Source organism: Geospiza fortis, unplaced genomic scaffold (genome assembly GCF_000277835.1).
Source record: "Geospiza fortis unplaced genomic scaffold, GeoFor_1.0 scaffold424, whole genome shotgun sequence".
Taxonomy (NCBI): domain Eukaryota; kingdom Metazoa; phylum Chordata; class Aves; order Passeriformes; family Thraupidae; genus Geospiza; species Geospiza fortis.
Window position 1 is genome coordinate 1,159,863 of NW_005054354.1, and position 13,017 is coordinate 1,172,879.

The 13,017-nt window shown below is 37.9% G+C and overlaps 1 protein-coding gene across 1 annotated transcript in view; it reads right to left on the reverse strand.

The window, feature by feature from the left end:
- Positions 1-13,017, reverse strand: part of ABCD2 (ATP binding cassette subfamily D member 2) — a 43,358-nt gene that overhangs the window by 29,360 nt on the left and 981 nt on the right. The window contains exons 2-6 of the mRNA XM_031059013.1: positions 12,309-13,015; positions 10,758-10,938; positions 6,164-6,285; positions 3,249-3,417; positions 92-186 (exon numbers count right to left, since the gene is read on the reverse strand). Coding sequence (XP_030914873.1) covers positions 92-186; positions 3,249-3,417; positions 6,164-6,285; positions 10,758-10,938; positions 12,309-13,015 — 1,274 coding nt within the window. The remainder of the gene's footprint in view (positions 1-91; positions 187-3,248; positions 3,418-6,163; positions 6,286-10,757; positions 10,939-12,308; positions 13,016-13,017) is intronic.

A 13,017-nucleotide genomic window follows, 5' to 3' on the forward strand; every position in this document is an offset into this window, starting at 1 on the left:
CCTCCAAGTACTTAATATAAGATATATGAATTCTGTGCTGTTTATGTTAATGTGATGGCAACAATCAGAAGATTCTTGCATATCATCTTACTTTGAAGTTTAGTCTGGAAACCACCACATCGCCATTCGGAGTAATTATAGGAACATTTTCACAAATAATTCCTTGATCAACATCAATTACTTTCCCTAGAAAGAAAAAAAAGCCAAAAATTAGAGTTTGTGAAACCCTCCATTAAGCAACGACTTGTGACAGCCTCTGTGCACAACTGAGTATATTTTCAAGTAAGGACTGGTGTTTGAGACAGCTCTTTTATGTGCTCCAGGTTCCCCTATTGGAAAACCTGGATAATAAATCTTAGCTAGTCCAAAAGACACTGTCAACAGTAGCCAAGAATGTGCAATGAAACCCAAATTTGATCCTAAACACAATGCACAGTAGGCATCATAAATATGTGATGCACTATAAAGATGTGTTCATTCAAATTCTACTTGTAGTTTCTGTATTCTGCTTTAAATAGCTGTTTAATATCAAGCAGTAAAAAAGTTCAAGGACAGCCTTAGCCACAGGCAAACCAGTTAACTTTCTTTGAGGATTTAATTAGGAATCACTACCAGCTATGAAAGCTGAAGCACCTTTCAGTCTCCTCCAGCAACGAGAGCAAAGGAGAAAACATTTAATGGCTTGCTTCCATCTCTTTTTGATGCCACAGACAGTGTAAACGTGTCTTGTAAGTATTTGCAGAAACTCATAAAATATTTCAGTCAGGTAGATACACTTGGCATTTGGATTTCTGGCAAATCAAATATACAATCTCTACTGGACATCCGGATACTCCGTAATACAAGGACCTTGATATTAACTGCCCTGGAAAGAGTAAAAGAATGAAACTAACTTCTCAGACATCTGTTAATGGTCTTATCCAACAGAACCCAAACAGCTGGATTCCTAGAAAAATATTAGAAATTACCTTTATAGACAAGATGCAAAGGGAAGATATTTCTCTTTCTATTAGAAAGCTGTTTACTTATAACTTAAACTAATCTGAACAAAGAAAAATGCAACAAAGACCAAGTTAGTTAGTTAATTATAGAACATTCCGATAGCATTTTCTTCACTTAAGCTTAGTCTTACATTCTTCCTTTAGAGGCTCTTTGTTCAATTGATTTTAACTTTGCCAAACCATAACAACCTGGGCAGAAATTTTTATGCCATGTATCAGTCCAAGCGTTCTTTTTTCGTAAAATAAATTTTACTTAAAACAGCATGAGATTATGGGGGAAAAGTGTTTTTCTGTTAAAAATAAATTACTTTGATATAGTGGAGACACTGTAGTTAAAATAAATCTATGATAAAATATAGTCAGCTAGTAAGAATTAAGTGAACTTAATTCTCATTTCCTAATCCTAATTTCACAGCATTTGATTGCAACTTTAGCACACTTTTAAAGTATATTTATGTGTAATCAGAAACAAAATTTGACAGTATTTGTACAAGATGTACAAAATTCTGTTTAATTTTTAAAATTCTGAATTATTAAATATGCTAGAAGGCAATATTATTATTTTCACATTTGCTGACAACAGTAAATGCAAGGCACAAAACAGACACTGCTTAATTACAAAGACTTATACAGGATGATTGAAAAGAAAATCAGTATTATGTGTTCAAAGAGCCATTAGGGAAGCAGAATATTAAGATTTTTCTTCTCTAACAATGCAGGCACACACAAGCATGTGAGCATGTGCACTTTTATCCACACACAATCCATTCTTCAGGGATTTCTGAAGCATTGCAACCAAAAGAAAGGAGGAAAACCAGTATTACAATAGCACTTGTCATAAAAAATGTGGAGCCTGTGGCCTAGATTCATCTGGCCTAAATTCTTCCTAAATCCTTGTGCACAATGCTTGGTCTTGGCTAGCTGCCTCTGAGAGCTACAACTACACAAGAGCAAATGCTTGTCACCATGGCTTAGGAGGAATTCAGACTGGATGAAAAGTGTCTGTAGGGGAATGAAATCCTGGGAAAAGGTTGCAGAGAAAAGAGGAGTGGGGTTTAGATATAATAGACCTAAAGGGAACATGAAGAGCACACTTGCATACATGAAGTGTATTTGGTTTTGGTTTTAAACACAGTTATCTAAAAAGAGACCCAGATTACTTCATTGCTCCATGAACTACAAACCTTTTCTCATGCACATAACAACATGTAACAGTTATAAAAATCCATTTCTTTAAACATCAGCCAAGCACTACTAAGATCTATAAGATTAAGACATCAGCTATTTCCATACCTATCCACCATGCTGCATCATACTTTGTTATAATGAACCTTGTCAGAGGACCTTTGAGAAATATGAGCTGAAGGGCAGCACTGTTGAAATTGCTGCAAGAAGTTATTTCACAAAGAGCCCTTTGGGGCCTATAACTCTACTGAGGCTTAACTTTTCAAAAGCTAAAGGAAGAGAACAAGGCTTTTCAACACCACAGAGGGCAGCAGCAGAAATGCTATGTTGGGAATATGAGGAAAAACCCATTGCAATAGCTGCCTTTGAGTACCTCAGAGAGAAGCTGGATGCAAGAGGCAGAGAGAGGTGGCACAACAAGGAATGGATGTACACAGAAAATGCTCCAGGGAGGGTGGAGCAGAAAGACAGAGGCACCAGAAAGACAGAGGATGGGGTCAGGAGGGAAAAAGTATATATTGATCAGATCATTTGGGAGGTGAGGAGAAGGGTGAAGTTATCATTTTCAGTTGAAGATTCCCACTAAATTATGAAAAAATGAGCACAGGTTGATCTTTAATCATGGAAAATGCAGTATTTTTGGGAAAAACTACAGAACCAATCAGTCTTTTTTCCTCCAACCTCAAACAAAATAATGTGATGGCTGAAGATGAAAATGTTACAGTCTCAGCTTTCTGAAAAAAATGAATGGTCTGAGGAAAACAGGCACCGTCAATGTAAGAATACTAATATCACCATCATATATAATAGTATAGTTGAAATGCCTTTTCATTGAAAGTTTTTACAGAAAACATTTGAGCCATTTTGTGTATTAGAAAAGCACACCATAAGGATAGAGTTAGAAGGAAGCAGGGGGTTAAAATGAAAGGCAACATGATCTCTGGGGCATTAAGGCTGAGAGGCTGATTAGCTACAGAAAAAAACCTCTGTTCACCTCCTGTCCCACTGTTCCATGCCTCCTCCACCACCCCTGGGAAATTCATACAAATATGAATTAATTACCTTTGATTTCTAAGGGCCCATCAATGTGTAACTCTGCCTTATCTTCACTCCTGCTGTTGTTTACAGACCCTTGAATAACAGCAGTTCTTTTGTAGATGCCTCTCTTCACCTCGTCAAAGACTGCAAACATGTTGTGGACACGGGCGGTGTAGCCTGCAAGCTCAGTGACCTGAGAAACAACAAACACCTCATTTCAGTTATGCTTCACAAATTCTACAAATTAAATGTTTGGCCAAAGATCAACATGAATAACAATGCTGATCATCACCCATCGACTTCCATTCCTTGAAATGCTGTGCTAACCCATGTGCCACCTGTAGCTTCTACCAAGCAGCAGACAGGACAGCTGAGCTAAGCCCATGTAAGCTGTGATAACTCCAATAAATGAAGAGGTTGCAGAGACTGTTCATTTCTGTAGTCTTCAATGAACAGAGAACAGCCACTAACATATCTGAAAACAAAGAGGCTGGTACACAAGAAAAAACCAAAATCTCTGCATTTTCCAGCAAAAATAGAAGTCCACAGAAGTCAGGAAAAAAGGCATCTATAATTACTAATGTTTACTTGCTTGTATTCCTGAAACCTCCTGTGGGAGAAGCGTGCTTTTCTGTGTAAAAGAGGCAGCATCAGGGCACCCTAACCTAAAATACAGTACAAACCAGAAATGAGTCTTCTGACACCTTAGACTAGAACTGGGCATTTTTAAGATGGTGAGGTCTCTTAAAAGGCTTTCTCCTTTTTTGGGTTTTTTTTTGGTCCATTTGCCACAATTTTCACCTGGTGAAGACAGAAACAACAGATCTCTGGACCCTGTAACTCCATATTCATGGGCTATTTAAGAGGTCCCAAAGAACTACCTCCATCTGCTGGTAGTAAAGAATTATGCCAAGGCCTTTTATTTTAAATGTATTATTAAAAGGATATATTTTTATACAAAATGCAGAGAGGACAAGAAAATCAGATCAAGATTATAAAATCCTTGGCTTGCTGTGATTAAATACATACACCCCATGACTGAGTTCACTCACTATGGTGTATATAATTGCAAGATTATTTGAAATAACTGGAAACAGTTCCATAATTCTCCTGTAGGTTTCACTGTTTGTGCTAGACTCAGAAATGAGTGCCAGCTCTGGCCACATGACCATCACTCCACCAGGATGATGGAGAGAATCCTGCATGTGATAAATGAAACTCCTACCAGCTGTGCCCCAGGAGAACCATAACATGTAGTAAGCTTCTATACCATGACTGTAGAAACTCACTTCGTCCAAACACTAAATACCACCACCTAAACTACTGACTGCAAAGAAAAGTTGAGCCCACCTCATTTGCACAGTGAATTACACTGACTTGAAGGAGGCTGCCTTGGTGGAGGAGGTGGGCAAGACCTGGAACTGCACTACCACTTGACATGGGTTGAAGTACAAGTACACTGTGCTTCAGAAACTGCCTGAATCACAAAAAGGGAATGACAATGTGGTTGAAGTACTGCAGGGTCTTTTGAAGAGAAACATAAATGTAAAATTAAGATGGAAATTCATGGAATGGCTCTTTGGTCTCATGCTGTCTCAATTAGTATCTTACCATGTTATAGACAAAATCAGTTTGTTCAGTGCTTCCTCTACTATTTTTGGCTACTTTTTTTGACAAAAAAATAAACTCATGTACATTATATAAATGACTTAAATGCTGAAAACAAAACACATATTACATCAGTGTATAATGGGTTGTCAGTATCTTGACAACAGAGATCAAGGAGGGGAACAGCTAGAAGAGAATAGGTTAAAAATCACAGCCCATTCAGACTTCTGAAAACAGCACAGACACTGGCTTTGTCAAAGTCTGTATCTGAAGGTGCCAAACCACCCCTCCTCTGACAATTTACAAAGCTGTAGCTGTTATGGCTGGATTCCAAATAACAGAATCCATAGTCTTTGATTAGCTGCCCAGCTAATGCATTCCTCCTCACACTGCACTGGGAAAAGGGGTTCCCACCAAAGGGATGAGCAAACACCAATTCAAATATGAAGAACAAACATTCAGAAGGAAATGTTGAGATTAATAGCACTGACTCACTTTTCTTTGGCTTAACAGCCGGCATTTAAAGAAATCCACAGGAGAGACAATAGATTAAAGCATAGCTCTACTGGAATTTGGGTAAGGACCTGAAACAACATCTCTGATCTTCTGGATTAACATTCTGTACTTCTAGAATACTTGTACTCCCAAAGTGAACTTTTTCCTACTAAAATTTCTCTATTTTGAAAAATTACTTACAATTTAACACGTTCACAAGATACTGAAAACAGCCTTACAGTTCAAGCGGCCCATAAATAAGCATTCAATTCTCCTTGTTTTTCATACAGAAACACGTTGGTTGCCCAGTGAGGTAGAGATACCCCATCTCTGGAAACATTCAAGGTCAGGCTGGATGGGACTCTGAGTAACCCAAAAATAGCTGAAGATGTTCCTGTTCATGGTATGGGGAGAGGGTTGGACTAGAAGACCTTTAAAGACTCTTATAATTAAACTATTATATGCTTTTGTGACAGTTCCAACAGAAGAATCCCAGTACACTGAAGGCAGCCCAAATTCAGGTCTGTGCTCCAAACAGAAGAGGAATTTGAACCTTTATCACTGACATTCCAAGAACTTCTATTACTCTCTGATGACACCTGATCACAAGTATTAAAAATGACATCTACACATTGCACCATACACGCAACTGTGCACTTTAGACTCTATGTCAACTTAACCCTAAAGATTAACTACCAGTTCAAATATCTCCATGGATTTAGTTGCAATACAATTTGCCTTTAAAAACTGCACTACATTTAAAAAATATTTTATATTAAATGTAAATTGTTTTTCTTTTTTTCCTCTTCTGTTTCATGCATTCAGGATGTACATACCTCTTTGTATGAAGACATAATCCTTTCAATAGCATCTGCTCCAGAGATCAGCAAGTTTCGTGATGTAGTAAAAGCTTCTGTTCTTTCACTAACCATTGCCTGCTTCTGCCCATCTTCCAATTCTGAATGTAAAAAAAAAAAGTTTTGTTAAAATATTCTGCTGATAATTATCTCTACAAACTAAATTATTATTGCAATGTGAGCTATTATAGAGCAGGCTTTTTCTTTTTTTAAGAAAAAGTTTACTCTATGAAGACAACCTTTCAAAAAGAACTAGGGAATGTAACTACCATATCTTGGTCAAAAACAGTTTGGGAGCATATGGAATTCATCTTGTTAGGCAAAACATCCTGTTATTTTATCTATTTATCTACATGGATCATTGTCCTTTTAATATGTCATCCTACAACATAAATTTTTCAAAATATTCAAAAAAAGTGAAACCTAAGCAATGATCTGAAACAGATTTTGAACATAATTTTTAACATTTTTGTGATTATTAATTTTCAACCTTACTTATTACCGACTTCATGTAGAAGGAGCCATTCACATTTGTGTAAATCTGGCAACACTATTATATTTCTGTAAGAAAGCAATAAACTCTCTTGGTATCAAAGGCATGGTTTCAATAGGATAACTCTCCCTCACAATGAAGTTTCTCTTTTCATCTGACCTCAGAACACAGTTGTGAGGCTTTATTTATGACAATGCATCCTGTTAACAAGAATATTCTTGCTCCAAAGAAAGGACTTGTCTCATAAGAATGTCAGCAGCATTAGGCAAGGAGAAAACAGCAGCAGAACTTGTATATACAAGATATGTGAAAAGTAAGTATATTTAACATATCTACGTACACCATATTGCTACAATGGGTCCCATAGATTCAAGTTGCAAGGTTCGTTTCCTGAAGGAAACAAGATTTAAAAAGAAGTGCCTGACTATTTTGAGGCTAAATGTTGTTTCAGTGCTTATAATTGCAACTACCAATCACTGATGTAGTAAACCAGTGGTATAGCAAACCACTTTTAAAAATTTTCCACATAAGAGATTTACAATGAAAGATCTAAAAGGTTTTCTGCATCACATAACTATAGATGCATCTCCATAAACTGCTTAAATCTTTTGCAGAATGGGATCAGGATATTATTTTTTTCAAAAGTTTGTAAAGTTCTTTTTAAGTTTCTTTTTTAAACTAAGCTGATGCTAGGAATCGTGCTAGGCAGGGAAACAGGTGGATGCACTGTGGCTCCTGTTCTAGCAACTGTTACCAACACCCATGTTTCCACAGTGCTCACGATCAAGAAAATCTAGGAGGAATTCCTTGCAGGTGTAATGCGACCATAAATTTCATGGGCTAAGTGAAGCAATGCAAGAGTAGAGTAAACAGCATTTTCTTACTCTCACTTCCCTGACAAATCAGATTCTAGAAATCTGGTGTCTGAGAATCTACAGGCAGTACCAAAGCCAGATGCATCTCTCTGTCTTTATTAGTTAAATCTAAATGTTATTCTGTTTTCATTTACACATCCATAAAGGATTCCTACACAACTAGATCACTGAAATACACTGTATTACAGTGAAATACAATGGAATAATTATTCAATATATAATTAATTATATAATAATACATTATTAATTATATATCAATTATTTATAATTTAATTATTATTACTGTTATATACACTGGAATAATTATTTAATATAAAAATAATAAACAGAATTAATTATTTCACTGTATTTCACTGAAATAATTAATGAAAAACTTTAAAAAATTGCTACATCATAACTTTTCATATATATGTGTGTGTGTGTATATATATATATACACACACAGAGAACATCTATGTTATTTTTCCTGGGTTTAATTATGATGTTTTCTCACTTCAGTTCTACATCAGCACACTGTCAACTAGTTGTATGCAATCTTGCTGAGACACAATGAGAGAAAGGTTTTTAAAAAAATATAGAAAAGCTCTTGCAAAGAAGAGATTACAAAATTCTTACTGATGTGGCTTTCACTTCAAAAAGTTATTTCCACTCCAAGAAGAATACATTTAGTGAATAGGGAGAATTCAGGAAATTCATTAGTAAAAGAGGATTTAAAATTTGTTTACTTCTGACACAACCAATTTTTGTTGATCTTGTTGGAATTATAGCACATGCAGCCCATGCTATCTGGAACCACCACAATTAAATTATCTAGGAATCAGGTATGGTTTAACTGCACTGATTAACATCATTCCTCCTTCATGTAAATGCAGTATTTACTGAGGGCTGCTTCCAGCACCCAGGCCAGCTCATCTAGCAAGAGTTTAAGGATCTCTACAAGCCACTGCATCAGTCAGAGTAGGGATATTTAAAAAATTGAAATTATACAGAATTTATGAGCACTTGACAGGCCCAAAAGACAAACTCTTCTATTATATAACCCAGCAATATAATTTTTCTTGAACTTTTTGTCCAAAACATTTTTCATATGGCTGGCCTCCTGTGTTTGAAAGTGTCACATTTTAACACACAGACTGTCTATGTTTCATACAGAATCTAACATTTCCATTTTTCTTTTCCTTTATTTAGTTGATAGTCACACTTATTTTACAAACAAAAATAAATGTTCACTGTGTCTAGAGAAATCAAAGTCTTGCTTCAAAAAATAGTTACTCTCCATAAACTGAGACACATTGGGAATGTGAATTGTTTAATACAAAAAGAATAAGAAATGTTATCAAAGAGAAATCTTGTCTTTGCCACCTAAATTCTTCACTGAAAAATATAACACAATTTTAAAATTTCAGTCAGAAATATCACTGTCAAAGATACTTTTCTTCTTACTGTTCAAAGATACTGTCACTGTTCTTTTTTCTTATTACTGAAGAATTATTGTTTTACTTTTTCTTTCTCTTCCCTGAAGAAGTGTACAAAATTTATGGCTTTACACCAGTAGTCTCAAGTCTCACCATGGTACCAGTTTTATACATTTCCCTGACTCTTCTGATTTATCCTAACACAAAAAATCAGCTTGCTTCAGATGTGAACAAACTTGTGTGTGATCTGCAAAAAGCACTGTTTTCCCAAGCAGGTCAATGGTAATTTCAGCATAATCAGGTGTGCTTGATTCTCTGAATAGCTGTAATACCTCACACTGGTCTTGACAGTGCTGCCAGTATTATGTTTGTGAACCACCATTATGGTAAGCCCCAGAACTCAATAATAAACCTGATGTTTTAATAGTTTAGGATGCTGGTAGCAAATATAAGTCTGCTTTAAAATGTGAAAATGTGAGCCACTGCTGCATCTTTGCTCTCTCCTACATTTGAAATGTATTTAACAAAAGAACAAACATGAGTAACAGGAATGTTATTTAGTTTAGCATGAGTACAAGTCCTTTTTTATTCATGCTCTAATACCAAGGAGATATTTACAACATGTGGTTAAATGCTCCTTTTCTTGATTGCACTCACTCCCATCTTAGCAGAAAGACCCTTATCACTTTTTCTGTTGTGCTGATAACCTTCCCTGTGAGGTGAAATGCCTTTGTATGGCCTCTTCAGTTTGGAACAAGACATCCTGATATTTTTGAAGCTGTTCCCAGGATGCCAGCCAGGGTGCTGATGTAGTGCCCTCCTAAGGCACGTGATGGGCAGCAGCTCAGGGAGCTGAACACCCAGCCCTGCTCTGGCACAACTTTTTAGTGAGACAGCTAAACCACGTGGGCACTGCACAAAGCCATCCCACAGCTCACACCAAGCTTGTCCACTTGGACAGTCCTGACTTGGAATACAACTTCCATGAAAGAAAGAGAACTACTGCACAGAAAAGAATTCACTCATTCCTAATTCAAAGTACACAATTTAGAACTGATCCTTCTGAAGACTTTGTAGGATTCATGTTATAGGAATCCTATGAAATTTGTAATATATTAAGTTCTAACTGTGCATGAGGAAGCCTGTTAAACTAAATTAACCAACAGCCCTCCTTAATACATTTCTTTTTGCTCTCTCTTGTTTTTTTGTTTTTTTTTTTAAATAGCGTCTGCAGCAACAACACTACTTGATCTCATTTCACTTCCAGGAAAATTGTGATAGGATGTCAAAAATGATACCATCCTAGCCTGGAATCTGAATATTACCTTCTCTTCTCCCAGGGAGTCAGGGAAAATCAACGGTTTCCAAGAGGTCAACAGTAAGAGAAAAATTACCTATAATTATCTCTAATTACACCGTGGTTTATGGAAGGAGAAGACAAGCACTCTATTAAAAGTTCATAGTATCATTTTGCAAAAGGAGATACTGTAAAAATCAGCTTGCCATTCCAACAGTGACTAATGAAAAGGGAGACTGCAATAATCATTACAATCTTGTGTGATACCAGGATCCTCTAAGTCCTGACTTCATACTATTTATCACACATTCCAAGTTGGATCATTTGCTCAGCTGACTTGCTATGCTTGCAAGTTATACATAAGACACAGATGTTGTAAGAAAGTCTGTGAAAAATAAACCAATGTGAACAGCACTCAAGGGAACTACAGTCTTTTGAGGACATAACTTTAAAGAAACATTTAGAAATTCGATGTTAAAAAAGATGTTATTACCACCATCTGCAAATCCCGTTGCGGTGATGATGGGCACAGCGACCATGATCATACCACAGCTACTCCAGACATACTTCATCAGGAACTGCTCTATCATGATGTACCATAAACGTTTGGACAAAATGAGATTCATTTGATCTGTCAAATCCTTGTAGCTTTTTTGCAGTTGTTTCAATTCTACCTACGGTTAAAATAATAAAATAATTTATACCATGAAACAAAGATGGACTTGTAGTACAAGATACGCTCTCATGTGTAGAAGAAATAATCAGTACTCAGAGTTGTCACTTCTGAATCACAACTGCCATGTGGTACTTCACACTCACTGTGCTGCAGTATCACAACGAAAGTGCACAGCTTTATGGAAGTCAGTGGACCTGGTTCTTATTTACACCACTGTCCCTCGACAGAACACTGGCAGGTTTTCAACTCTTTTAAGATCTCTAATTCATACAGGAACACCACAGCAGTCACAACAGTTCATTCTAACAACCAAAATAAGATTGATTTAATGTCCTTTTAATAAAGTTGCAGCTGTAGAGTTTCACAGCAACTGAAAATTATGTTGGAAAGCATTTGGGAATCAATTATCTTCAGTGACTTAAAGTTGCAGGGTTGATTCCTGAAATGCTGCTTGTTTTTGCAAGCAGTCTGGGGAAAGAGAGAATTATCCCAGGAGGTTTAACAAGTCAAAGACAGTTGCAAGTCAATATGTATTCAGTTCAAGCCCATATATGTGGGGATTGAGAAAATTTATAATTTAGCTGCACTTAAAACACTATTACAGGCAGCTTTTGAGAACGATTGTGTCTACAAAAATAAACCATTAGTGTTATATAATCATTGCCTGAACTGAAAGAGTAATACTTCAGACTGGTTTCCAGCTTTCATTTTCACTTGCATGAAACAACTTTTTCCCCCAGTTGTGTTTGAAAGGTGTTACAGCCAAACTTTACTTCTAAAGAAATATGAGGAGTCCCTTTATAAGGTGGCTTTAAAACAAGCTACTAGTTTATGTAACTGTGATTGCAGAAGTACTGTACTTATGCTATTTTAAGACTGGTGACTACATCTTTGCTTGGCTATGTGAAAGAGTGTCAAAGGTTGTAGCGTGCTCTGAGCCATCACAGAGTTCCCCCTAGACCTTCTGGTGTGCCATGGTTGCTATTTCTGCTCAATTAAATATGGTGGTTCATACCCATGGTTGGAAAAAAGAAGTCTGGAAAAGTTAATCAGAACGGACTAGGTGGGGAAAACACAGCAAGGTAGATTAGTTTTCGAGATAAGCATAAGATCCATCTGCAAAACCAGAACGCTGTCAGAGTTCAAGGGAACTGTGATCTGCTCCCCCCAGACACTGCTCCTGAGACGGCACTTCCTAAGAAATGGGAAGTGCCAAGCTGTAAACAAGTTTAAATGTCAGAGGGACCCAAAATGCTCAAGAAGTACTTGAGTACTTCTTGCGTACTCAAGAAGGGCATCAGGGGAAGCATGGGTCCACTCCAGCACTGCAGGATCTACCCCAGTGCTCCCAATTCCTCTCCTCCTTACCTTGTGCCCTCGGTAAAAGGCAATCTCTTCCACGTTGGCGATGATGCGCGAATGTATGAAGCGCAGATAGCCCTTCTTGTGAGCCTCCTCAGCCACCAGTTTGCCGAACTTGGGCGAGCAGGCTTTGAGCACTCGGGCCGTGGCATAGACGACGAGACCGGCCAGGACTGTGGGCCCGATGGGGTTGGCCCCCCGGGACCGTGCTGTGCGGATGAGGGTGTAGGAGGTGAGCACAACATCCAGGATGGGCTTGGTGAGGTTGGAGTAGAGATGCGCCACGGACTGTGAGAACATCATAATGTCCTCGGTGAGGGACTGGTCGGGGTTAGCCAGCCGCCCGTCCATGCTGATCACTTTGTAGTAGGTTTGGTTGGCAAAGTAGGTCTCGTAGGCGTGATCCACCAGGCGCGTGCGGAAGGCGAGGGCCAGCTTGCACTCCAGGTACCGGATGGTGCTGTTCACGAAAGTTGCTGGGATTGCGATCATCAGCCACTTGATTAACTTGAAGATAAAGCTCCTGGGCTTTTTCTCCACAATGCTCTTCACAATTTTTCCATCGAGGGCGGCCACATAGATGGAGAGGAAAGTCCTGGATACCAGAGCAAACGAGTGGAGACAGAGCAAGCCCAGCTCGGCACTCACCAGCTTCGGGAAGAACAGTCTGCGGAGTTCCAGCAGCTGCTTGAAGAATTCCGCGTCCACGGCCGGA